We start from the raw sequence: 24,640 nt of genomic DNA, 5'->3' as shown, positions 1-24,640 counted from the left end.
CTTCGCTCTCATCTCTGTCCTTCCTCCACCCTCTGAAGTCAGAAGCGTTGCTGTTCTGTTGTCGAAGCAGCAGAGATTCACGGCGTGAAGCCGCTCCTGGTTGTAGACACAGCTTCTAACGCAACCTGCTCTAAGACATTGTGTTCAGTCCGGGTGTGTTTGATTTTGTGTGTGTGTGTTCATGTGCGTAGTGTAAACAAGACAAGACACATTGTATCTATGGAGCTTTTTTTGTGACAGAGGATTCAGGGGCCATAGTTTACAAAGTCTTCTGCTTTTGGCCGAGCTAGTGTCTGCTAGCGTCTGCTAGCGTCAGCTAGTGTCTGCTAGCGTCTGCTAGCATCAGCTAGTGTCTGCTATTATCAGCTAGTGTCTGCTAGCGTCTGCTAGCATCAGCTAGCGTCTGCTATTATCAGCTAGCGTCTGCTATTATCAGCTAGCGTCTGCTATTATCAGCTAGCGTCTGCTAGTGTCAGCTTGGCTGATATGCACCAATAATGCACTTTAGTCATAAGAGACTAATTAGTCCAGGTGAACCAAACTAGTAACACTGGCCTATAAGCAAAAAGCAAAAAAAGGCCAAACATTTGATAGTTCCAAGTTCTTCAATGTGAGATCTTCTTTGCGTTTTTGGACTGTTAGTTGGACAAAACGGCACATTCCATGACATCACCTTGGGCTCTGGGGTATTGTGTCGGCATTTTTTTTTTACTATTTTCACTGTTTTACAGACTAAAGTATGAAGCAAATAATTGAGAAAATAATCACAAGTCACAGCCACGTTAATGAATACAAATACAAAGTATTTTGGATTAGAGTTCTCTCTTCTGTTTCATTCGGCGATGTCATTTATTAGCTCAACAACTGTGGTGTTTTGGCTGTGCCTGCTGAGGTTAATCTCAGCCAACGAGATTAGCGCTGCCTTCAGAGAAGCTTTGGCTCCTTTAAATGTTCGGATAACCACATTTCCAATTTGCCATGTGCATGTCCCCAAGTGTGTCATATAAAAAACCTCATCATGTGCTCAAAGTGCAGACATGTTGTTATCCGCCCAGTTCACAATGGGAGCCTGTGCCCAGTGGAGCCGTTTGTGTGTGTCAGCCTGAGTAACATAAGCTCAGCATGGCAGCCTGTAATGTCTGCACATAACGTAGAGGTGCATATAAAATACAGAGTTGCTTTTTTTTTTTGACAACTGAAAAGTGTATTTAAACGAAATTACTACATTTAAGTACAAATAGTTTCACTCAATTCATTTCGGGAAAAAGAAAATACATAAGTAGTAAGGAGGAGTATTTAGAAATTGCGCTAGACTTGATATTTGCGTGACAATATGCCCGTCTTATCTGTTGCAAATTAGGACTGCAATGGAGAAGAACACGCTGTCCCATCTTATTGAGGTGCTGTAAATTGCCTCATTTGCACAAATTATTGACGCTGGCAGAGAAATCTTCTCCGCACGCGGGATTGATGAATGAAAAGTCAGGAGCAAAGCTGCAGAGCTGTCTGCTAAATGGCGGCGAGCGAGCGATTCGTAGAGAGGAAGCTGAACTCGGCAGAGATGTCCAAGAGAATGTTCGTGGCAAAATTTCAATCATAACACAACAATTCTTTCCCCCACTTATGTTTTCTTAATTTGAAAGTTTTTACGATGGGCTTTCTTTATCTATGTTTTGAATCAAAACACGTTATATAACATACACACGGCCTGTAAATGCATTTTAAATGACCGTAGGCACTTTCTGACGATGATTCTAATTGTGGTCATAGTGTGAGACAGGACCCTGGTGCAGTGTAAACTATTAAACCACACCGTGTCACGCTGCTGAGCTGATTGACCCCGGCGTGAGGTTCTGTGCTGTGTACAAGCGTTGATCGCCAATGAGCAGCTGTTTGCGGACCGTCGGACTGTTCTGGCCTCGGCCTCTCTCCTGAGGAAACCCACGCACACACACACACACACACACAACAGCATGAAGATGTGAGTGTGGAAGACAGCTGGTAGCATGTGTGTGTGTGTGTCTGTGTATCATTTGAAATTTTCCACCTGCTCACTCAGCGTCAAACCTCACAGGAAACAGCATTTCCTGCCGTTAGCATTTCTCCCTCTCCTCTTGTCTTGCATGCTCCCCAGTCACAGATGTGACTCACCTGGGTGTTCTTACTCTCTGCCTGGGAGTTCATTTAGCGTCCACTATATGGCCTTTATTGCCAGAAGTCTGCACAATGTCTACAACATATGTCCGCGAGACCGCCGCCTCCACTAAAAAGGAATCCGCTCTCCACAGAAGCATCGCTGCCATTCTCTCCCCCCTTGTCATTCCTCCCTGATAATTCTATTAGCGCGTCCTATTCAGGAACGGCCCGATAAGTCGGCGGCGGCGCGATGGAGAGGTTCTTCTGGGGGTTAGGATGGAGCTGGCCTCTATGATGTTTCAGAGAGCCGTGGCTTTGTTCTCAGTGGTGTAGCCTCTAGCTGCCGCTGGCACAGAAAGCCGCAGTCTTTCCGCTCGGAGAGACGCGTGATGGGCTTAGAAAAGGCCGTGGGTCTGTGGTGGGTACTTCGGATGCCACAAAATGGCACGACACAACATCTTGTGTGTGTGTGTGTGTGTCACTAAAATGCATACATTAGCAACCCTATAGGCATATTTGCCAATGCAAAAGCACATCCATACATCTGCACACAGTTAATCACACTGACTCATCTCTGCTGCTTCAGGGAATAGAGTTTTTAACGTGCGCGTGTGACATTAAGATGTATGAAACGGAGGGCCGTGAACGGTTTCTGGCATGGAGATATTCTGACTGGGTTGGTCGTTGATGTTTCCGCTTAGATTAAGAAAAAGTAATCTCACCGCCCTGTGTGTCATAGTGTGTGCACAGTCAGGGGCTCCACCCTTCCCACGATGCAATGCGATAATGAACCCACCCTGTTTAGGCAACTACTCCTACGAGTCTTCAGTGGTTGTAGCAGGGCAGGCCTGAAGCTTGAGGGAAAGACGGATTGAATGAAAGGAGGAGGCCGAGCAGGTACAATGGAAGGAGAAAAGTAACGACAACACATTACACAAAGCACAGCTTCATTAAAAAACATGTGTTCTAAAGAGCTCATTCTGCTCCTCTTCTTTCCTGCCCCCTCGCACGAGTGTTGCTCTTGCTTTACGTTTCTTCCTCCCTGCCTCTTCGTCCTGCATTGCGTCCGTCAGGATGGAAGCGCGCTAACGCCAGGCCTTCTCGGTAATACCTCCTAATAAATCCATTGCACGCTGCGAGAGCAAAGGGGTGGATGAGGAGATTAAGGGAAAGGGAGAAGAGGAGCTGCGACAAGGAGGAGGGCGGGCATGAATAATGGAAAGCGACCGGGACTCACGCCATCCCATCAGGCCCGGCGACACCCCGGCATCCTCCTGTGCTGTTCTGGTTACCGCCAGATGAGGGCTGCGTGTGCAGAGGGGAGCGGGAGATAGAAGCGGAGAAGAATGACCCGAGAAGTGAGCGGATGGATGTGCGCTACGTGCTTTGAGTGCTGAAGGGCAGGAGCTGAGGAGGGCAGAGCGGCTGATAATTAGCAGTAATTGTTGTTCATAGAGGGGAGGAAAAGGTAATTGCTTTGGGTTTCATCTCAGGCACCTCTCTGTTTATGTTGGAGAGTTTCTCCTGTTCTCTGCTGTGTTTGCGTTATACTATTTCTATGCTGTGTTTCATGCGATCACAGCAACCATAGAAGAAGTTGGTGTCAAAGTAAGTATTTGATCATTTCTGGACCGCACGTAACCTTTATTTTCATCGCCGCCTACAATCTGGTGGTTATTTTCTCGATTAATCGATTAATATGAAATGTCATCAAAAAAAGTCAACTCAAGGTGATGTCATTAAATGCTTTGTTTTGGTTGAACAGCAGTCCAAACCCTAAATGTATTCAGTTTAATATATTATAAGTCAAACAAGTGCACCAAATTTGCACATTTAAGAAGCTGGAACCATCGAAATGACTCAGTTGCTGATTGATTTTCTGACTAATCGATACATTGTTTCAACTCTATGTTTTATTATCAGTCATTTAGCTTTTCCTTCATTATAAAGTAGTTTCTCAGGTACATTAGACAGGGCAGTATGAGTGGTGGCTAGATGTGAAAATGAAACACGTAGAGCCCCTCCCCTATAAACCTACTGTGCTCAGTCTGCAAAAAGATGTTATCTCTTAATTCTTTTGGCCAGATTTCACCCATGCTGTGACAGTTGGCTCGAAAAAATGACATGTACAATTTGAAGCCAGTCCTCATCCCGCCGAATAATTCTTCAATGCCTGTTTTAACCACCATCACAGAGATGCGTCAACCCTCCAGGTTTAGTCCCAAATGGACAAATAATGGAGGAGCTTTTAAAGTCTCTGCGAGGAGGAGCTTCGAGCTTCTTTAGCCTCGATTTTATAACTCCCTCAGATGTGGTTTGATTGCTCAAAAGGCATTACTAAACAATTACGGAGCTCCTAAGAGCTGCCGTGAGATACGGCGGCTGTGAAAAGAGGTTTGCCTCCACCTCCTCCACCTCCTCCACCTTCCTCACTCGCGTTATTAGAGCAGGAGAAACAAATTTGATTTGACCTCAGTCACATTCTTTTTCAAAAAGATCCAAACACATCTCGCTATGAAATCACGTTTGAATAAAGCAATATGGAAATGATTCACTCTCTTTTTTACGAGAAAAGGGGATTTTGATATATATATTGATCATACTGTATAACACAGGATAACTGAACAAGGACACGAGATATGATACGTATAGATATTACATTTTCCAGCCAGTTGGAGGCAGCGAGATTGTCTCTTATGAAAAAGTGCAAAGTACAACCTGATAATAACCAAACTGACATTTTCACACAACAACCAGCAAACAAAGGATTATGATTTTGTGAAGATTTGATAATGTTCATAATAATTATACATTGGATCAATGTAGCGCTTTTCCATGTTCTCAAAGACGCTTTACATACTGTCGGATGAAATAAGGAAACAAGCACTAAACTCTTTAATACGGACAGAAAACAGAGCTGGTAGAGAAGAGAAATGTGAGAATTCACTACATTTGTCTACGCTGAAGGAGCGACAGAGGGATATGCAGAGTGGGTGGGGCTGAGGGCGTTAAGATGCTGGTGTTCTTTATAAGCCTCTGCGTGAACAGTATGCAGCCGGACAGAACAGTTGTTTTATTCATTCACATTTTCCATAACAGGCTAGACAGACACGATGGAAGTAGCCTTGGAAAACACATCTCACCAAAACACCTGTGGTCCTGACACACATGCACTGACTTTACAGATCTATAAAAAGAGGCTTCCTTCCGCACTGTTGACTGCCCTGCCCCCCCCCCCCCCCCCCTCCCCCTCCCCCTGCAGGGGGGTAGAGAGAGAAAGAGAGGTGAGATGCAGAATAAAAGCGAGAGAACGAACAGCCGTGGCAGAGCTGACCTGTATGTACTGACATAGAGGCCGGTCCCAAGCGCTTTTGTTGCTGCACACTGGAGAGGAAAGCTCAGCGTAAGTGAGTGTGAGCTCACAGACGAAGGAGAAAATTGCAGAGTAGTGTTGAACAGCGAAGGTTCTGGTTAAACAAAGTGAGGAGAGCTGTCAGTAAGGTTCCAAACTTAAGAGACTGATTACGCCTTTTAATGAGAATCCCTCTTGAATTCATCTTAAAATGTCATAATAATAAAAATGTTGATAGAATATATCGAGCATCAAATAGCAAAAGCATCTTGTAGTGTAACAGAGAAAGCAGCACTGCATTTGGACGTCCTGACAGTGGTTTGCAGTTAATATTATTTTCAGGAATATGTTGACGTCCTCTATTTCTGACCTTTAACCCCCGAAGGCGTCCCACCTGCATCTCATTACAGCAGACCACGGCATTCGCTTTCCTAACCGCACCTACCGAGCCGAGCGGTTACAGGGATGAGCTGCTCAATTCCAATTACACTGCAGTGATTGCAACGTCGTCACAAAGCCTGTTCAACGGTGCACGACCACACACACACACACACACACACACACACACTGGAGAGCGCGAGTGGCCGGCTACTGTTGACGCAAGGAGAATTCAGAGAGGCTACATCAATCTTGTCAAAAATCAACATGCTTGTTAGTCTGTGTTTGTGTGTGTAATGCACGGGCTTAGCTGTGTGTGTGTGTGTGTGTGTGTGAGTGTGTGTGTCTGTGTGTGTGTTTAGAAATGAGATTCACCTTTTGCTCTGAGCGAGGTTTTACTGGACTGTGGGTCGATAGATCAATGTTGAGTGGAAGGCACACACTCAGCAAAGCCAGAATAGCCCTGGAAAGGCCACCGCAATCAGTCTTAGTCCAGCCTGTCCCCTAATCATCCAGTGGAGATTCTCGTTCTGAATGGAGGCTATTTAAAACAAACTGACACTTGAAGCACTTCCAATGTAGTCGAATATGCCGCAGTGAGAGATTGGGATAATTGAATGTGATTAGGCATTCACTGTCTATCTTATGCCATGATTGTGCACTGCTGCCGTTTGATGCTCTTTTGTTATTTACCACTAAGAAGTACGAGTGTTGCGGCGGCAGGTCAGATTTCAAAACGAATCGAACAGCGCTCGGAGGCAGAGGGCAGCAGATGTAATCTCAGTGCTTGAGTTGAACCTGAATGAGCGCAGCCAAAATCACAGATTGCGAGCTGGCGAGCCTGAATGGCGAATAAATAACCTTGATCAAAAAATGGCGAGCGTTCATCAAGAGAGCGGGGCTTCATAATAACCCCCGTAGCAGCGTTCTCGCCACCATTGAGGTTAAACTCAAACGATCAAATTGTTTCCGCCTCAGAAAAACAAAAGCTTGTTTCACCAACGGTCTGCATTATAGAAAGGTCTTACTTACTGTTCTTCCCTTTCAACTGCAATATGAGTCATCTAATATTTATTATCACTGCAGCTGGTACTGTAGGAGAGCATTTTGTTGGTGGTTGTTGCTTCAAATTGCAGAAACAAAGCAGTGAATCACATTAAGATAACTTTGTTTCATTGCAGTTTGAGTACAGTCTCGTCTTGTTCAGTCACTTGATTTATTTTACCTCAGTAAACATTCAAAACATGAGTCTCAATCGCCTGTTTTGAAGTGGTCACCAATACAACATGATGCTCATTCAGTAAGTTATGGTCCATTTAGAGGAAAATGAAAGATAAAGCAGGATATTATGCTTAAGGGCGTGGCTACCGTGTGATTGACAGGTCGCTACCACGTCAACCTCTCAATCAGGATAGAGGCGTGGCTATGCAAATTCCTCCTAAGCCCCACCCTCTCATCCAAAAATGGTCACCTCTGGCTCCAAAATCAAGATGGCGACGGGCAGAATGCCAAACTTAAGGCTTTAAAACGGTACACCACTTCTTTTAAACAGGCAGTGGAAGAGCCCAGAGCTGTTAGCCGGGATACATCTACTTTAGATAGATGCTCGCTATAACAACACCTTAATTCAATCAATCAGAATACTGACATTTTCATTTTCAATCCGTATAATAGTAACTGTTTCGTCAAAGGAATTGGGGGTTGACATTTTTTTCCTGCACTGTGGAAGCCGTGATCTACAAAAATGAAACCACAATACAAATCTCTGATTTACTCAAAACTGTGCACAACCGTAAGGAATGTATTATCTCATTTTCTCCCCTCGACAAAATGTCCTTAATTTTTCTACCCATGTATCACAATACATATATCAAAGGCACAATTCAGCCCACTATACTGTAGCGTAGGTGCATTCACAGTCCATAGAATGGTATAGCATAATGTGATTATGTGGTCAATGTGCAGCCCCGCGTGCCGCTCTGATGGTGGCAGCGCTTCATTGATGCCGTTCGTTTGAAAGCTGAATGAATGGTGCAGATTAAGGATCATCTATTATGCCATACGGGGGAAATCCATCATCTCCCCTTCCCACTCACCGAGACACGCGCATGTGTAATCCACCTCTGCTTTAGAAATGGAGATTAGGAAACTGTTCAGTTGTCCTCGTATATGGCTTATATGGGAATCCAATGATGCATGTTTACATTTCGGTTAAGAGATTCAGCTTAAATCTTCGGGACGTTTTATTGTGCCTTCATGTTTCATTTCATCTATCTTCCATTCATTTTTTGCCACTCACTTAACTCTGATGCATCCATCCATCCATCCATCCATCCATCCCGGTCTTTTTCTGGAAAAAAACCTCCCACTCCACCTCCGAAGGTGGAAGGAATGACATTAGGCGTTTTGCAATGCTTACTGTGAATTCGTTTCCAAACTCCGCTTTTTAATCCAAGACAATGTAATTAACATCCTGGTTTTCCGCTCGCTTTGTGACGAAATAAGACAAGTGATGGGATATTTCCTCGGAATATTCCATCACTGAAAAGACAACTCCTGGAAGTGCTTCGCTGGTTTTCTTCAGTTCGCCCAGTCAAACCACGGAAAGCATACTCCAAAAATAATAGAAGCATCAGGCCTGGGAGGCTCCTATTTGTTCTGAGCGGTAGACCCAGATGGAGAGAGAAGCTGACAGCGAGAGGTAGAAGAGCTGATGTGTTGTTGTATTTTTTATTTTTTTTTATAAAGAAAGACTTCCAGAGATTGTAAGGAAGATAGCGGTGGCGCCGTATTAGGACGTGTGCTGTTGGGACGAGGCATCCTGCTGTTAGAGTGCAGCGGTATATCTGTCTCCAGATTATGTTTAGATGATGGCTTCAACTTTTCGGCCTGTTTATCTGCCCCCGGATATTTACAGGACGACATGACAACAGCTCAGGGAGGAGGAGGAGGAGGAGGAGGAGGAGGAGGAGGTGGAGGCTGGATGGAGCATTGTAGCTCTTGGGCTTTATCGGTGAGTGTGTTTGTATGTGCGTGCCTCTCCATAAAGGATTAATGCAAAGAGAATGACTTATAGACTTAAACTAATGGCCCACATATTCCACCAGTCTGTCCCCTCGTCTCTTCTCTTCATCTAAAAAGCCTGTCAATAACAATGAAGTTGAACATTGTTTTTCCGGCGTCTCCCTCCTCCTCCTCCGTCACAGCCAACACTCTTCAGGGTGCCTTGCCACGCGCGCTACACCTCTTAATAGCTGTGTTTTGCTCGGTGATTTTCATTTAATTAAGGCTATTCTTTACTAAAGCACATGTCTCTTCGAAGTGCCTCCAGATTGAAAAATGCATCCTGCATCCTGCATCCTGCCTCCACGACACAACAGGATGCAGGATGCCTTCATTTACATGGTGCTGCCCCCGAGGACTCTGAGGCTAAGCTAGAAACAGGATGCAGTTTCTTTTAAAATCATATTGACATTATCTTTATTCACGCACATTGTGATCCATGTGAATCGTGGTTATGGTCGATGAATTGGTGCATTTTACATGAATACATAGCTGTTTTCCATGGAGAATTTCTCAAAAGGAGGCCGGTTGTAACGGTGTTTTTACAATACGTGTTTGTGTGTGTTATCCTAGTTGTCGTTGTCGCTCGCTCTCTGTACTCCCATCACTTGCTAGAGTGTGTTTGTGTGTCTGTGTAGCCTTTATGTGTCTATTTGTGGCTCTCTCCTGTGTCTATCCTAATCTGTCTCTCCCAAATGTGTGTGCACATTTATACGTCTGTGTGTGTGTGTGTGTGTGTGTGTGTGTGTGTGTGTGTGTGTGTGTGTGTGTGTGTGTGTGTGTGTGTGTGTGTGTGTGTGTCAACGTGAGAGAGAGAGGGAGAGAGCCTTGCTGGAAGGAAACAGCTGTCTCTCTGTGTGTCAGGCCTGGGATCTGAAGGGGTAAGGGACTAAAGGAGGAGGAGGAGTAGAAGGACGATGAAGAGAACTGCAGTGCCCGGGGAGCAATGACAGCCATCACACTTAGAAACTGCGACACACATAACCCGAACCGCACACAAGAACATGACACACACACACACACACACACCTGGATCACGGTGTGAAGGTTGTTTAGAGAGCCCTCGGGTGTTTGAGCTGTGCTAGTTAAAAAGCCTTTTTCTTCCCATCATGGCTGCACACACTGTGGTTTGAAGGTAGCAGCTGATATTTGCAGATTGAAATCAGCTGGTGTCTTTATATTGCACGTATTGAGGGTCTTTCTTTCAAGTTGTGGTTGTCGGTGTGGAAAAGCCTTTGAAATAACCAGCGTGGGGTTTTCACAACTCTCTGTTGTGTTCGGTATATATTACTCTAGGCCTTTTACATGAATGATGAGTTACTTCATGCATAATCAATTGAGCATTTAAATGAGCAAAAGCAATGTTAAATTGTGTGAAACCCTTATTATGTCTGCAGCGGATAATATATGATGAAAAAAGTTGATATGAAAGGAAACTACCTTTTCTTTTCTTTCCATCCTCTTCTTCACTTAACGTAGTGTTTAAATTACACCGTGGCTTTTTTTTTTGGGGGGGGGCTTATTTTTGGTGTGTGTGTGTTTAACCGTGCACGTGCCTTCATGAATATACCCGTCCACCATCAATCCATTACAATTCATACAGAGAATATTTAGAATGAGACAACAACAAGAAACGATTAAAAATGATTCACTGATTGATGATTCAGTGTTTTGTTTCAAAGTTCTCTATTTGGCTTCCAGGGCTGAAGCAGATGCTCACTTTAGGGTTAGAGCTCCCCGAAATCTATCAAATGAGTCCTCCCGGGGAGCTCAAGTCTTTTTCAGAGGAGCCGAGCTCCAAGTAGTTTCCCCGTACTTTAAACCCCGACCGTTCTTTCATCTTTCCTTCACTTCCTCCCTATTTCCTTCTTTCTTGTTCTTTTGTCTTTCCTGCTTTCTTTCCTTTCTTCCATCCTTCCTTCCTTCTGTCTTTGTCTGTCCGTCCTTTCGCAGTCAAACACCCAAATGTCATCTCCGTGTCCCACCTACAGATCACGCACTCGCACAAATCAACCTGTCACAGTTTCCCATTTGTGCGGCAAATCCTGGTCGCAGACGTTGCGATTACAGCGGAGGGGTTACGGCAGCAACACCGGTAAACGATAACAAGTATCATCAGACGCAAGCGCGCAGGTACGCCTGTCTCATATATAGCTAGCGAAAGGCTTTTTTCTCAATTTATCAAATGTCATTGCTCAAAAGGTCAACCTTCACATGCGTCATGCTCGAGATATAAAACAATGTACCGCCTCCTCTCGTCCCCAGTCTCCCTGCAGTGTTTCTTTTTCTTTTCTTCTTTTTGTTGACCCATAGATGGGCTTCGCTATCTTACCCTCTCATGCATTAAAAGCTTACCTGCCTCCTCGCAGCTCACCCACCCCCTCTTGAGGTTTGAAAAAACCCTTTCAAGCTGCTTCTATGTGTGTGTGTGTACATTATGATCCTATATTTGTGTATATTATAGATGTGTGTATGCTTTTTTGTGTGTGTGTGTGTGTGTGAGCGTGCACTCTCTTTGCCGTGCCCGTGGGTTTGACGGATGATGTGTGACAAGTGTGTGGAGTCAGCCCTTTGGTGGGAACCCGCTGGGGCTGGAAGATGCCCTTGTCCTTTCATATTTTACAGCATATCTTTGTACTCCTCCACTGTGGCCTATACGACCATAACTATAGGCTTAAGGTGATTGATTGCCAGTTTGACTTTGAAACCAGATAGAACTCTCTTTATGCAACGCCCAAATGCACGGTGCCACATGGATACTTTGGGTGTTTATACATCACCTTGGGACGTTCACTCATACCGTAAAAGTCGAATTAAACGACATTCTGATGTTTTTAGTTTTTCATTAATCCAGCTCAGATGAAACAGAAATCCTGGATGAAGATACTCGAGCGCGATCGAGGATTGTTGGAAAAGTGAACTGGCTGAACCGTGAAAAACAAAAAAAAAAAGGAGGAAAATAGAGCCCACTGCGTATTCAGTTGTGTGGAAGGAATTCACAGTGAAATGCTTCGTGCATAATGCTGAGCTGTCACAACTTTAGGATTCTTCATAATGGATGACCCCACTCTGTAGCCACTGGGATGCACCACTGAGAAAAAAAAAGGGAAACATGGATTCATGATGTGAGCATCCAGAAGTGCTCAACCACAGAAGCATTTTGTACATGTTAAGAATTTAGTTGAATATGACATTTCACACCGAAACAAGGTTGTTGGTGGCTGCAATTACTGTAAGCAGGGAGTTAAAGGAGCACTCCACCAATTGAGTACTAATTAGTAACAGAAAGCCTGCCGAACAAGCAGGGACACGATATGTGTGTTAACCAGGCAGGGGACGTCTAATAAAAGCCATTTCATTGCATTATGGGAAATAATAATAAGGACGTGGCCTTTTGTGGAGCTTGACCTCAACAAGGGGCGAATACTAAGGGCCTCTACTGCTTCAGCTTTTAATCCAGCTCTTGAAGCCTCACAGCTTTGTGGAAAACTAATACTGAATCGTTGGGAGTAACAACATTTTGATTCCCACAAAAACAGTGTCTCAGCTAACTGCACACAGCCGACCAAAGGGACCAGACATCTAGTGTTAAGCTGTTCTGTGTAGGAGCATGACTCTCGGTTTCAACTCATCACTGTAGGTGGGGAAAGTGACCAACACCAGAATTTCCTCTGGACAGAGTGAGTGTATTTATTTTATTTGCAGCTTGAGGCAAAAAATACCGTTATCCTGTTTTGATGTTAATAACAGGGTAAAAGGAAATTCGCTCTTCCTTGTTTTCCCTACTTCTCCCTCTCTCTCTCTCTCTCTGTCTCTTCGCCGGTGTTGCAGAGGTCAGCTATGCACTGTATGCACAGGTACATTTCCTGCGCTCTCTTTCACCTTTTATATTCTCACACCGCAGTGCAATCGCTGATAGACCTCCGCTGTCCCAACTGGCTGCTGGGGCCCCTCGGAGCGTCGAGCGGAGCCAAGAAAGTGTCTAACCACCCAGTGTAAACTATGTGTTTACAGCAAGGCCAGGGTCAGACTGGGCATGCTCGGCTTAGTACGTCTCACCTGCTGCCGATGATAAAAGATCTGATGTCGATGTCGACAGCTGGCTACAGTGGCGCCACCAAACCCTCTTTGAAAAAATACACTATTTCTTCTGTCCTTACATAACAGCATTTGGCAGTTCTACTGTGCCTTGCAGAGGAGGGAAAAAGAAATGTATGCTTTTCCTGGCAGCCGGGTGCAAGATACCTACTTATCATTCAGCATAACTCAGATGGGGTTTTGTAAATATTTCAAAGGTTAAGCTCAACCAAAGTCCAAAGTGAATGGGAAGAGTAGCTCTTGAGGAGCCAACAGCTCTGCTGCTCGCCTCTCTGTTTTCTCTGAGCTTACTGCATACTGTGTATTCAAACATTTATAGACTTTATAATGCGGTCATGCATTTATGTATGTTCACCCCTGCCCTACGTTTGGCAGCACAGCTTCCTTGAAACAACATGGCCCCTAATGGTTTGCTCGATCAGAGCGCGCTCAGATTTGGCTGAACACAGGTGCCGCTGTTAGAGGATTCAGACATAATGTTACGCAACGGCTGCATATTTGTTTCTTCAAAGAACACTAAGAGATATCTTTTGTCGTGTGTCCTCTTCCCTCTCCCTGGTTCTCCTTTCCTATTTAACTCCAGTGCCTCTGTCACACTTTTTTCTCTTCTCCACTTCTCCTTCCTCTTTATTTTTAGCTCCTGGTCAGCGGGGGGGGGGGGGGTTATCATGCCATGCCTCTAAATAACTTTATCGACATTTAAATTGGACGTGGATCACGATAACTATATCCAGCCTTCCTGCTTCCTGGCTGGCGTTCAGTGAGAGGAGAGCGCCGGTGCAGCCGGGCCCACAGGGAGAGAAATGTGTCTGAAATGCAAAGACATGCTTGTATTCACATGGTCTTCCCTCACACAGGCGTTCACTGACTCACAGGAAAGGCGGTGACACATAACACGCACGCCTCATCGAGTTGTGTTTTGATGCGTATTGCAGCTTAATGATAGAAGCGTGAATAAAGCAGCTTATTGTGGTGTCCTCCCCTATGGAGACAGCAATGTACTAGGACTATGTGAAGTATGCTTGTGGATTTCTTTAAAGGCGGTATGACCATGAATCATTGCAACAGAATGTTTGCTCACGCTTATCCCCCAAGAAATCTCCATGACGACGCCGCTCCTGTACGGTCAGCTCCGTCATGAAATACTTGCGAGTGAGAGCTCCACTATTAGGTATTTGGTCTGTGGTGCTCGGGTTGGCAATCTTGAGGAACTAGCAAGAGAACGCTGCTAAAAATGATCAACTCTTTCCCAATGAAGGTAGCTGGCAGCATCAGGCAAAGCCACGCCCCCCCAAATTATCATAATGAACGTAAACACAGGATGAAATACGAATTTCAACAAAAATACCCAAAATGTTTTTGAAGAAGATAACCTTTAACCTTTAAATATAACTGCATTTGTGTGTTGTATCATCCTGTGAGTCAGCCTGGACACAGCCAGGCTCGCTGGTTCCCCGTCTCCAGTCTTTACTCTAAGCTCAGCCAACCAGCTGCTGTGCAGTTGCTTAACATTTAAGGGGATTGTCTTTTTCATGCACTGGTCAGTTTTGGGATATTTTGCTTCCGTAACATGTCTTAGTAGTCGTGTAGTGGAAAGGGAACATCTCAATTACACAATAAGGTGTTTTTGCGGCCTCCTTTCTTTATTTGTGTCTGTAGATTTCTCCTAAATTCACCAAAGGTTAGCATTAGACAATGCCTTATTTGCTTTATTAAAATGTAAATTTGCAGAAAAGGTGTTCCTAATTTTTTTCCAAGACCATTTTTTCATTGGTTTTGACGGTATGTTATGGAGTAATAAAAAGAGATATCCCAAATTCCCTCCGTTAAAACGTTTAGCTCTAATAATTCAGCAAAATGAATCCCATTTTCAGATTTCTGTTCTGGTAATTAGCGCATATTTCATAACATTGTGCCTCTTTTTCATCGTTAAACATTTTCAGAAAACTTGTAATACAAAAAAAGAATTGTCTGTTATTGTAAGTAATTCAGCCGGGGTGTCTACCCTTTAACGTACAGAAACTATAGTGAGCTTTACTGGTGTAAATAGACACTTCGCTCAGCTTTCAAAGTCTGCACCACTTTTCCTTGATGTGGTAGCGAGAGCCGTGTTCCCTGAACGAAGGCTACGCAGGGAAAGAGAGCGATACAATCAGGAGACGGTGCTCGGCCTTTACCGGCAAGTGAGGAATGAGCGGGAGAAAGGAGAGAGGAGACGGGAGTTTGAGAAATACAGATAGAGGAAATGGGTTTAATTGTGATGCTAATCATAGCAGTCTACTGTGAAAATGGTAGCTAAATACCTTTCTGAAGCGCAGCACACAAAACGTATCACACCGCCAGTATAAATGTTCTGTTTACTTTGCACGTGGCTGTCTGTCAAACGCTCGCATGGTGATCAAGGACGGAGAAAGATGAGAGAGAGAGACCGATAAAGAGAGGAGGAAATTGGGTATTTTTCTTCTTTTTTTTTTTTTGCAGATGAGTGTGTTCCTGGGCTCTATGTTGGGTTAGTTAATGACTGGTGCATATGTCAGCCACGCAGCTGCGGAGTCACAATCAGCCAGCCAGCTGAGGAAGGGAGCGACGGATGGAACGGAGAGAGAGAGAGAGAGAGAAAAGGAGAGGCGCACAGATATAAAGTATTAAGAAGAAAGCCGAGAAAACAATTCTGCGTGAGGGAGAGCGGAGGAGCAGAGGAGGTGAGATAGAGGGTTTTGAGCAAAATAAACAGAGAGAGGCATCCGGAGGGAACAGGGAGAGAAGGAGAGAAAGGGAAGTTGCCAAGATAGTTTCCATTCTTCTCATCCTCCCTCAACTAGCTGAAGCAGAAATGGCAGAGGCTGCAGTCCAAATCATTGCACTCAGCTGCCTTCCTGGAAAGTATTTACTGTTGTCGATATAAAAAAAGAAAAAAGCAAAGAGAAGGCACTGTGTATAAAAGGAAAAATAACTCACATATGCAGCTCCTCTGAAGAAAGATAGCAATTTGTTGATGGACTGCACTGCTGTCCTTGTATTTTTCAAACACATTAACATATTTTCTATACTCGGGGACTCTTTCTATACTCGGGGACTCTTTTCACCTCCTATTTCCTTTTGACTTTGCCTTTTCACCCCAGCCGTCCTGTCTGTCCTGCCCCATCCTGGCCATCCTCCATCAGCCCTGGGATTTAAGCCTTTAAGAGCCTCTTCTCCCTCCAGTAAGAGCTTTAAGGCAGAATGTGTGTGGAATAGCAGTTTTTTTTGGGGGGGGAGGAAGGATCAGAGCCGGGCAGAAATAGGTACAGATCGAGAGCACGAGTGGGCGCTTCAGGAGGAAGTCTCTGACCTTCGATTGTCCCCTCTTGTAGTTGCCCCACAAAACACCCGCCGTAACTGCGACGAGGGCTTTTTTTTAGTGAGGCAAGGACACGTATTTATTGTGTCTTGGTTATTGCCCACAAACACTGTTTGCAGTGTTAGGTACACAGGTGTAAAGCCAAGAGGTTTTATCACTGACTGGGCTCCTCTGCAGTGAGACATAAAGATGTGTTCCAAACATGGATTGATTTGTATCCAATGCACCAATATCAGGAATATGGAATTCCTGTTAGCGTGTCGTCTCTCTGCTGCATTGTTCTTCTGTGAAATCCAAACACAAAGATGTTACGTGAGACCAGGTTACGATGAAACGATTTTTGGGATTAATTGATTCATCATTTAAGTAATTTGTCAAGCAAAAATAGAGCAACCAGCTTTCTCACGAGACTTTTATGAAACCGTCATCTTGTGATGGGCATCACTGACATTCTAATTTGCAGCTCCAGTTTAATATGTGGCATCGTCGGGTTAACACAGAGCCTTTCGCATATTGCTGACTGTCAAAACCTCGCCTTTGCATGACAGTTATACCTGACCTGTCTGCTTCTCTCCCCCCCCCCTCCCTCATTGTGCCTCTGCAGGCAAACCCGGGAGCAGGAGACCCCACCAGACTTCTTCTATTTCTCTGACTTTGAAAGACACAACGCTGAGATTGCCGCCTTTCATCTGGACAAGTAAGTCAACGTTCTGTCTCAGAGTCGTGTGTGGCACACGTTACCTGGGACGCCACGTTGTCGTGACGTAGGTCTCTGCTGGACTCACGTTGGGCTGTTCGGACTCATCGATGCAGTAGAACCAGAGATGATCTATCATCTTTTTAATTCCATGCATTCTTCTTCTTCTTCTTCGTCAAAGCCGGGTGGCTGCATGGACCCTCAGGTTCAGCAGTGGATGTCCGGCCCGGAAACGGGCCCCCCGATGCCACAAACATTTTCAGCTAAATCAGGAATAAATCCAATGTTCTTGAATCTGCTCTAACTCCTTCAAGCCCAAGTGCTTCTTTCCATCCTCGGGGGCCAACGTCCTGCAGGTTTGTGTTCCTCCCTGATTGCTAAATTTGATTGTCCTCGTGTCAGCTCATTAACCACCCAGGAGGGACAAAAAACCTGCAGAACGCCAAGCCAGACCCCGGGTACCTTTCGTTCTACGGTGAAGCTTTAAGATATGTGTTTGCAAGGTCCTCCCCAAGCATGGCAGCACAGATCCACGTGTGTGAATGCAGCAAGGACTGCAGTTCATTTCTCTTCTGTGCATAAACACACTACGAGTATTTTTTCTCTGCACTTATTTTGTTCATTTGATGTTCCTTTTCACCGTTTCTGTCCCTCGGAAACCCCTTCTTTTTCAAAACACAGCGAGCGGTGTGAGCCGGGGCCCGCACAGTCGAGGCCGCGAGGCCATGAGTCACAGCGAATGAATGCCGCCCTCCCACAGCTAGCATCTGACTGAACAATGACTGCAGCCTCTCCTTGCCTAGCTAACCACCACGCTCTCTGACTTCACTGCCTTTACAAGGCTAGCGCTTTATGGCTGGCCTGCCCGTCTGTTTGCCCCCCGAGACTCTTAACGAAAAGAGAGAAAAAAAAAACTCACGAGGCTCTCTGATCAGAGGGAGAAAGCGTCAAGTTTAAGCATCGCTAATAAAGTCAAACTGGCGTCGCTGTGTATGTTATTACAAGCAGAGGGCTTGTGTCATGAACGCTGGTGATACAAGAGGATTCTGAGGTCACTCGCATACATGTCCATTCACACACACACACACACACACACACACTAGGGCCACAGTGGGTAGTGATGTTGAATCTGCTTTTCCTTCAGGCACAATGACACAGTTCAGCAGCAATTGCATGAGCAGCAGCTTTCTTCACCAGTCTTCTACACATCTGGTCCTCCTCTCCGCAGACACATGCATGAAAATACGCTCACACACTCCCAGCATATGTGTGGGTTAAGGGGAAGAGGAGGAAAACCAAAGGCATGAAAGGCCCTGTGCCCATTCTAAATATAAGCCAGGCAGGGTTTTGCCAAAAGCAGCGCTTTATTTTTCTTTTTTTCTTATTTTGTCTGTTCTAAATTAGAGCCTGGCTCCAGAACTGCTGCCGCTGCTGCTGCTGCTGCTGCTGCTGCTGGTGGTGCAGAGGCTTAGGCTACACTGCCTCCCAGGGGGCCCGCAGACACACACACACAGGCTCTTTTAAAAGTAGTATTCACACACACACACACACAGAGCCACTGTCTTTTCTTATATAGGCTACACTGCTGTAAGCATCATTAATTATGTGATTGGATTTAAATGGGAAGTGCACTTGGTGTTGCTGCATTAGGTGGGGGGGGGGAAAAGAGAGCGAGCCGATATAAAGACTTACAAGGACCCAATATGACCTTAAAATATGAAAACCGTATCGCTCCAAATTCCCTCTGGCGTCTCGTACATTTTTCAGCTCAACGATGATTGACGCTGTTTGTGCACGGCCTCTCAGCCGGGCCTTTCTGTCCCCCAGCCTGAATACACAACGCAAGTTCAAAATGGCAACCGTGGGAACACGGTTTATCAAAAGGGGACAAGGATGTGAAGAAAAAAAAGAGTGATGAAGGGCGTCGAAAGCCGCCACCGAGCTGTTCCCTTCAGCGTGGCAGCAGGCCCGGGGCCCAGCAGGCCGGACTGTGCTTTGCGGCGCTTCATCCTGTGTCAGAGGAAAGAGACACGACTGCGTGCTGTCCGTCTCACTCAACCCGCCACCGCTCTACCCGATGGCATCATTTATATGACGGGCTCTCGGTTAACAGCGCTCTTCTTTTTCCAGGCAGCTTCTCCCGCATCTCTCTATCGCTCCCCTGTTATTCCCCTGGCCCCGTCTTTAATCTCAGTCTCTCTTTCTGTGTCTCTCTGCCCTCCGGTCTTTGCCATTAAGTGTTGTCAGGGTTATACATTTTTAAAGAGCCCGTTGCTGATGTTGTAGCCTGGCTGGTATTGACGTCAGGGGACCACACATGCATATAATAGGCATGTGGCACGCACACGAGAAGACGGTCACGCAGTCTTTCAGTTAAACCTTTGATCTATCTTTTAAATATATTAGACCGGAAAGCTGCGTGCAAGTTGAAAATGTGTTTGATGTAGAATGATATCCACACAAAAAAATTTCAAAAAAACACAAACGTTTACCATCAGGTGGCGTAACCGTCAGGTCAGGACTTGTGTCACAGTGCCCCCTGCGGGCAGTGGGAGTGAATGACACGGATATAATAAGGCCACATTACCGTGTTTGTGTGCTACAGGGACTTAATGGATAAGGCGCTGGCCTCCTAAGCCAGGGACTGTGGGTTCAAGTCCCACCTGAGGGGATGTGGGTCTTTTCTGCCTATGTTTGCAGAGAGCTTGTTCTTTTTTGCTGCACTCTACTAGCACTGTAGGTGATCATTTAAAACTCTCAAAACAATATTTCAACATTTTCAGGGTTATTGGCAAATCCACACCATTAAAAGTGTGCAGTATTATCGGTTTCTGTTTGCAATGTAACCGTGGATGTGCAGACAACCGGTCACTCGATTAATTTGATACTGAAGAACACTTCAAATGGCGTCATTATCAGGCAAGTTCTAAGCATCATTTTTCCATCGCGAATGGACACCAGAGATATAGATATCCGTGTGACAGTTGTGCTAATTGAGTTAAAGTGTCTTAACTGCCTCCGTGAGCCACTGTTTGAAAACTCCTGCTGTATCCTGACGACCGAATGTAACCCCCTCAGTGTGCGTCTCTGCCCTGTAGGATCCTGGACTTTCGTCGCGTCCCTCCCGTGGCCGGCAGGCTTGTCAACATGACGAAGGAGATACGAGATGTCACGCAAGACAAAAAGCTCTGGAGGACCTTCTTTATTTCACCAGGTGAGCACGGAAAAATGGCAGAGTTATTGGTTTTCAGAGACACGTCTAGAAGGGAAAAACATCAGAAGCAGCGAGATCAGAATGAATGAAATACCCCAAATGCATCAATCAGGATTATGTGGTGATCCCAGAAGAAAACAAAATAAACAAATGCCATCTGTGCCATCTTCAACAGTGTTTGTTCATCCTGCAAAAGTTAAAGCCAAGCGAAAAATGAACAGTTTCCTCCTTCATAATGCGGAGCAAAGCTCGTTCTGTGCCCTGAATTACCGTGATATTCATTTGCATGGGATTAGTATTATCAAGGGGACTCTAGCTTGTGCCAAAGCACGACTGTTAATTAGCGATACAACTTTTACGTTTATATATTACACACGGGGAAAACTTTCACAGGATTACAAATTACTGACAATCTCAGCAATTATTACAAGTCGCTGAACGTCTCCAGGTACTTTCAATCTGGGGGAGAAGTGGCCTTTAAATGATGTGGTGTGCATTTCAGAATAGGTGGGTGTAGTCACATTTAAAGTATGTGACACTGCGTAGTATAATAGAAGATACCTAACTGTCAATTTTTTTTATCTCTATAAACAATGGTTTGACAAAGCAGCCACAACAATGCCTGTTCTTTTTCTCACATCTCAGCCAACAACGTGTGTTTCTACGGAGAGTGCTCGTACTACTGCTCCACTGAGCACGCTCTGTGCGGTAAACCAGACCAGATAGAAGGATCCCTGGCTGCCTTCCTGCCGGACCTGGCCCTCGCCAAGCGCAAGACCTGGAGGAACCCGTGGAGACGCTCCTACCACAAGCGCAAGAAGGCAGAGTAAGCGATCGATTGCTGCACTCAGACAGTGCTGCGTTAACTGAATGAAGCAGACGCTGAGGGATTCACTGTCGGGGCCCAGCTATCAGAGGATAGTCATTACACTCGCTGTCAGATACCAGGGACAGTAACTCGTGAGAGCTGGGCAAGAGATCTGCGGGGTGTAAGATATCATGTAAATCAAGTTAAAGCTCACTGACGTACTAATAGAATAAAACAAACTGTGCCGATCCTGCCACAGAAGAAAGCACTTAAATGCAGTTTTGTTATGATAGGGGGGAACGAGATTCATTTGTTTGCAAAGCAGATGCATCAATTCTTATGAATTAGAAATGGGAACAAGAAGTTATTAAGTTATTCAATCCTTCAGATGGGAGGTGGACCCGGACTACTGCGAGGAAGTCAAACAGACTCCACCGTACGACAGCGGGACACGACTGCTGGACATCATCGACATGACCGTCTTTGACTTCCTCATGGGTGAGTCTCACCGTCCTGCGGTGGTCTGAGCCCCGTTTCAGAGGTCAATACACACAAGTGGTGTTCACAGTACATAACACACACACGCACGCATGTGCTCTCTCCGTTTCACCGTTGGCTGCTTGTATTCTAACACAGGGAACATGGATCGCCACCATTACGAGACGTTCGAAAAGTTTGGAAATGAGACCGTCATCATCCACCTGGACAACGGCAGAGGGTAAGCCACGGCATTGTAGCTCCAGAGGTTGAGAGATTTTCATGCGCTGCATTCGTTATTCCACTAATCTCTGTTAACGGATTCTGCCTTTTGGCATCGGAAGCGAGCCGAGTTCCAGATTTTAGTCCGTGTACTATTGACCAATCGTGTTTGAGCAGGCTTTGGTTGAATGCAGGCAAAACCGTCGGTGTAGAGGGCAAAAGAAACGCGTCGGCCCGAGATGCGATCTTGTAAACTGGCTACAATCTGGTCGTACGCGTCGTCTCTCAACTCCCAACTCCAGTCTCACATCTTAAGTTGCTGATGGGACTGTAAACAATGAGCAGCGCACAGAAAAGACTGATACTGTAGATCTGATAGATGTAACCCCATCGCCCCGAGAGGCTCATCATCATGCGTTGAGGCATTGCAGAGTATTATTCATAAACGGTATATCTCATCATAATGAGCTCACAGTTGATACGTGTGTAACACGATGTAGACGATGGTTTGAGACATACAGCATATAAGGGATGTCCATGGGGATTGTCTTTTAAATAAATCAGAAGAAAATCATCCTAAAGAAATCTTGTTTTTCAGGATAACTTATTTCATTAGCAAATGTATGCACTCCTGAATGTTCATGAAACACGCAGGAAACTGCACAAAATGATGCACATATGAATAAATGAATGATATATGTAGGATATACTGTTAAAGCTGAGAAAAAAAGAAAAGTTTGGGAGGAAATAAGAAGAAGAAGAAGAAGAAGTGATCAGGACAACAGAAGTGTAAAGCTGCTGCAGAGCAATCACACTCATCAAAAACTCTGCAAAATATAAGATGCAGACAAACGACAGCACAGGAAACAGATTTCTAAATCATTCATGCTGCTATCTCTTCACCCTAGCTTTGGAAAGCACTCCCATGATGAGATATCCATTCTGGTGCCGTTGACCCAGTGCTGCAGGTGAGGTCTCCTTTGCTGGTATTCTCGTATTCATTAAGGCTTTATTGATCCCGGTGCTAAATATACAGGACTGTCTCAGAAAATTAGAATATTGTGATAAAGTTCTTTATTTTGTGTAATGCAATTAAAAAAACAAAAATGTCATGCATTCTGGATTCATTACAAATCAACTGAAATATTGCAAGCCTTTTATTCTTTTAATATTGTTGATTATGGCTTACAGCTTAAGAAAACTCAAATATCCTATCTCTAAATATTAGAATATCATGAAAAAGTATACTAGTAGGGTATTCAACTAATCTCTTGAATCGTCTAATTAACTCGAAACACCTGCAAGGGTTTCCTGAGCCTTGAAAAACACTCAGCTTGGTTCAGTAAACTAAATCACACGTATGGGGATTATCACAATATTCTAATTTTCTGAGACAGTCCTGTAAGCATGGATTTTCACTTATGATTAGTCGGCGATTCACATTATCAGTATTGTCGAGCATACGGGTATGACTGTGCAAGATGCCACACTAACCCCCCCCCCCTCCTCCTCCTCCTCCCGGCTGCTCTCTTACTGCAGGGTAAGGAAGTCGACCCACTTGCGTCTGCAGCTGCTGGCTAAGGAAGAATACAAGCTGTCCATGCTCATGGCAGAATCCCTGGTGAGGGACCGCCTTAGTCCCATCCTCATCCAGCCACACCTGGACGCCATGGACCGACGACTACGCCTGGTCAGTGCTACGTACTCGTTTGTGTGCCCTTTTATTTGAGCCTCGAAACAAATTGTTGGAATTTTGTGTCTTCACTTTCGTCTCTGGTAACGTTTTGGCTCCATGCCCACTTGTTGTGGTTGGAGGTTGGGCCTGCACAGGTTCCACATGTGTGGAGTTTGCGTGTTCTCCCCCGTGTCAGCGTGGGTTCCCTCCGGGTTCTCCCGCTTCCTCCCACAGTCCAAAGACATGCAGCTTAGGTTCATTGAGGACTCCAAATTGCCCGTAGGTGTGAATGTGAGCGTGATGGTTGTCTGTCTCTATGTGTCAGACCTGTACAGGCTATAATGTCAGCTGGGATCGGCTCCATACTACACACTAGAACTGTAAACATCCAGGAAAAACTGTCATTTGTGTGTCGTTTTAAACAGTGAATAAAATCATCTTTCTCCTCTATTCAACAATCAAACCTGTTCTCTTCTCTTGTGGTGTCTTTTCTGCCACCAGGTGCTCAATGTGCTGTCAGAATGCATTGAAAAGGAGGGCTACAGTTACGTCGTAGAGGACGACCTCCAGGGGTACCAAGGGACAGACCACGCCCACAGTGGCCCACGACGGAGGTAGCTGTCCAGGGGGGGGGGGGGGGGCGCTGGCAGCTTGGTAGGACTGACTCCCTGGAGCTAGGAGATTGAGTCTTTCTCTTAAAACTGAACTGGAATCCTGTAACACAGGGGTGAGCTCCATCTGTACGGAATTCCTCGGAGGGCTCGATTTCTTTTTTTTGGTTTTTTTTGTGGAACTTTCAGGGAAGCCTGTCTGCCTGAGGTTCATACACGCTGTCTGGAAGTGGAAGCCTGCTGGATAGGACTGGACCTTGACAAACGAGTGCAAATGACTTAAAACGGCACAGATGCTCGCAGGTGACGTCGGAAGAGTTCTGGATGGATCTGGGGCCGGATCACAAACTAAATCCCCCCCCCCCCACACACATCACCTAGAATCCTTAAATGATCCAACCCTGACTCTAGTGTAGGATAGCGACACCCCACCGCAGCACTACCAAACCATGAAAGTCTGGCAAGAGACGCTTTCTCTCTGTCTTGTTCAGGACCTTTTTTTGAATTCAGTGAATTCTGAGAGACTTGTAAAGAACCTCCCGACGCCCCCCTCCCCTCTCGTCACAAGC

At 45.3% G+C, this 24,640-nt stretch overlaps 1 protein-coding gene across 1 annotated transcript in view; it reads left to right on the top strand.

The window, feature by feature from the left end:
• Positions 1 to 24,094, top strand: part of fam20cb (FAM20C golgi associated secretory pathway kinase b) — a 44,051-nt gene extending 19,957 nt beyond the window's left edge. Inside the window, exons 4-11 of the mRNA XM_079182131.1 lie at positions 16,972 to 17,064; positions 20,163 to 20,278; positions 20,924 to 21,104; positions 21,475 to 21,584; positions 21,723 to 21,804; positions 22,694 to 22,753; positions 23,325 to 23,475; positions 23,962 to 24,094. Of these exons, the coding sequence (XP_079038257.1) occupies positions 16,972 to 17,064; positions 20,163 to 20,278; positions 20,924 to 21,104; positions 21,475 to 21,584; positions 21,723 to 21,804; positions 22,694 to 22,753; positions 23,325 to 23,475; positions 23,962 to 24,078 (910 nt within the window). The 3' untranslated portion in view covers positions 24,079 to 24,094. The remainder of the gene's footprint in view (positions 1 to 16,971; positions 17,065 to 20,162; positions 20,279 to 20,923; positions 21,105 to 21,474; positions 21,585 to 21,722; positions 21,805 to 22,693; positions 22,754 to 23,324; positions 23,476 to 23,961) is intronic.
• The last annotated feature ends 546 nt before the right edge of the window (positions 24,095 to 24,640 follow it).

The sequence above is a fragment of the Pholis gunnellus genome (assembly GCF_910591455.1).
Source record: "Pholis gunnellus genome assembly, chromosome: 21".
NCBI classification, from domain to species: domain Eukaryota; kingdom Metazoa; phylum Chordata; class Actinopteri; order Perciformes; family Pholidae; genus Pholis; species Pholis gunnellus.
Note: the sequence above shows the minus strand (reverse complement) of the source record. Positions and strands in the feature narration are given on the sequence as shown.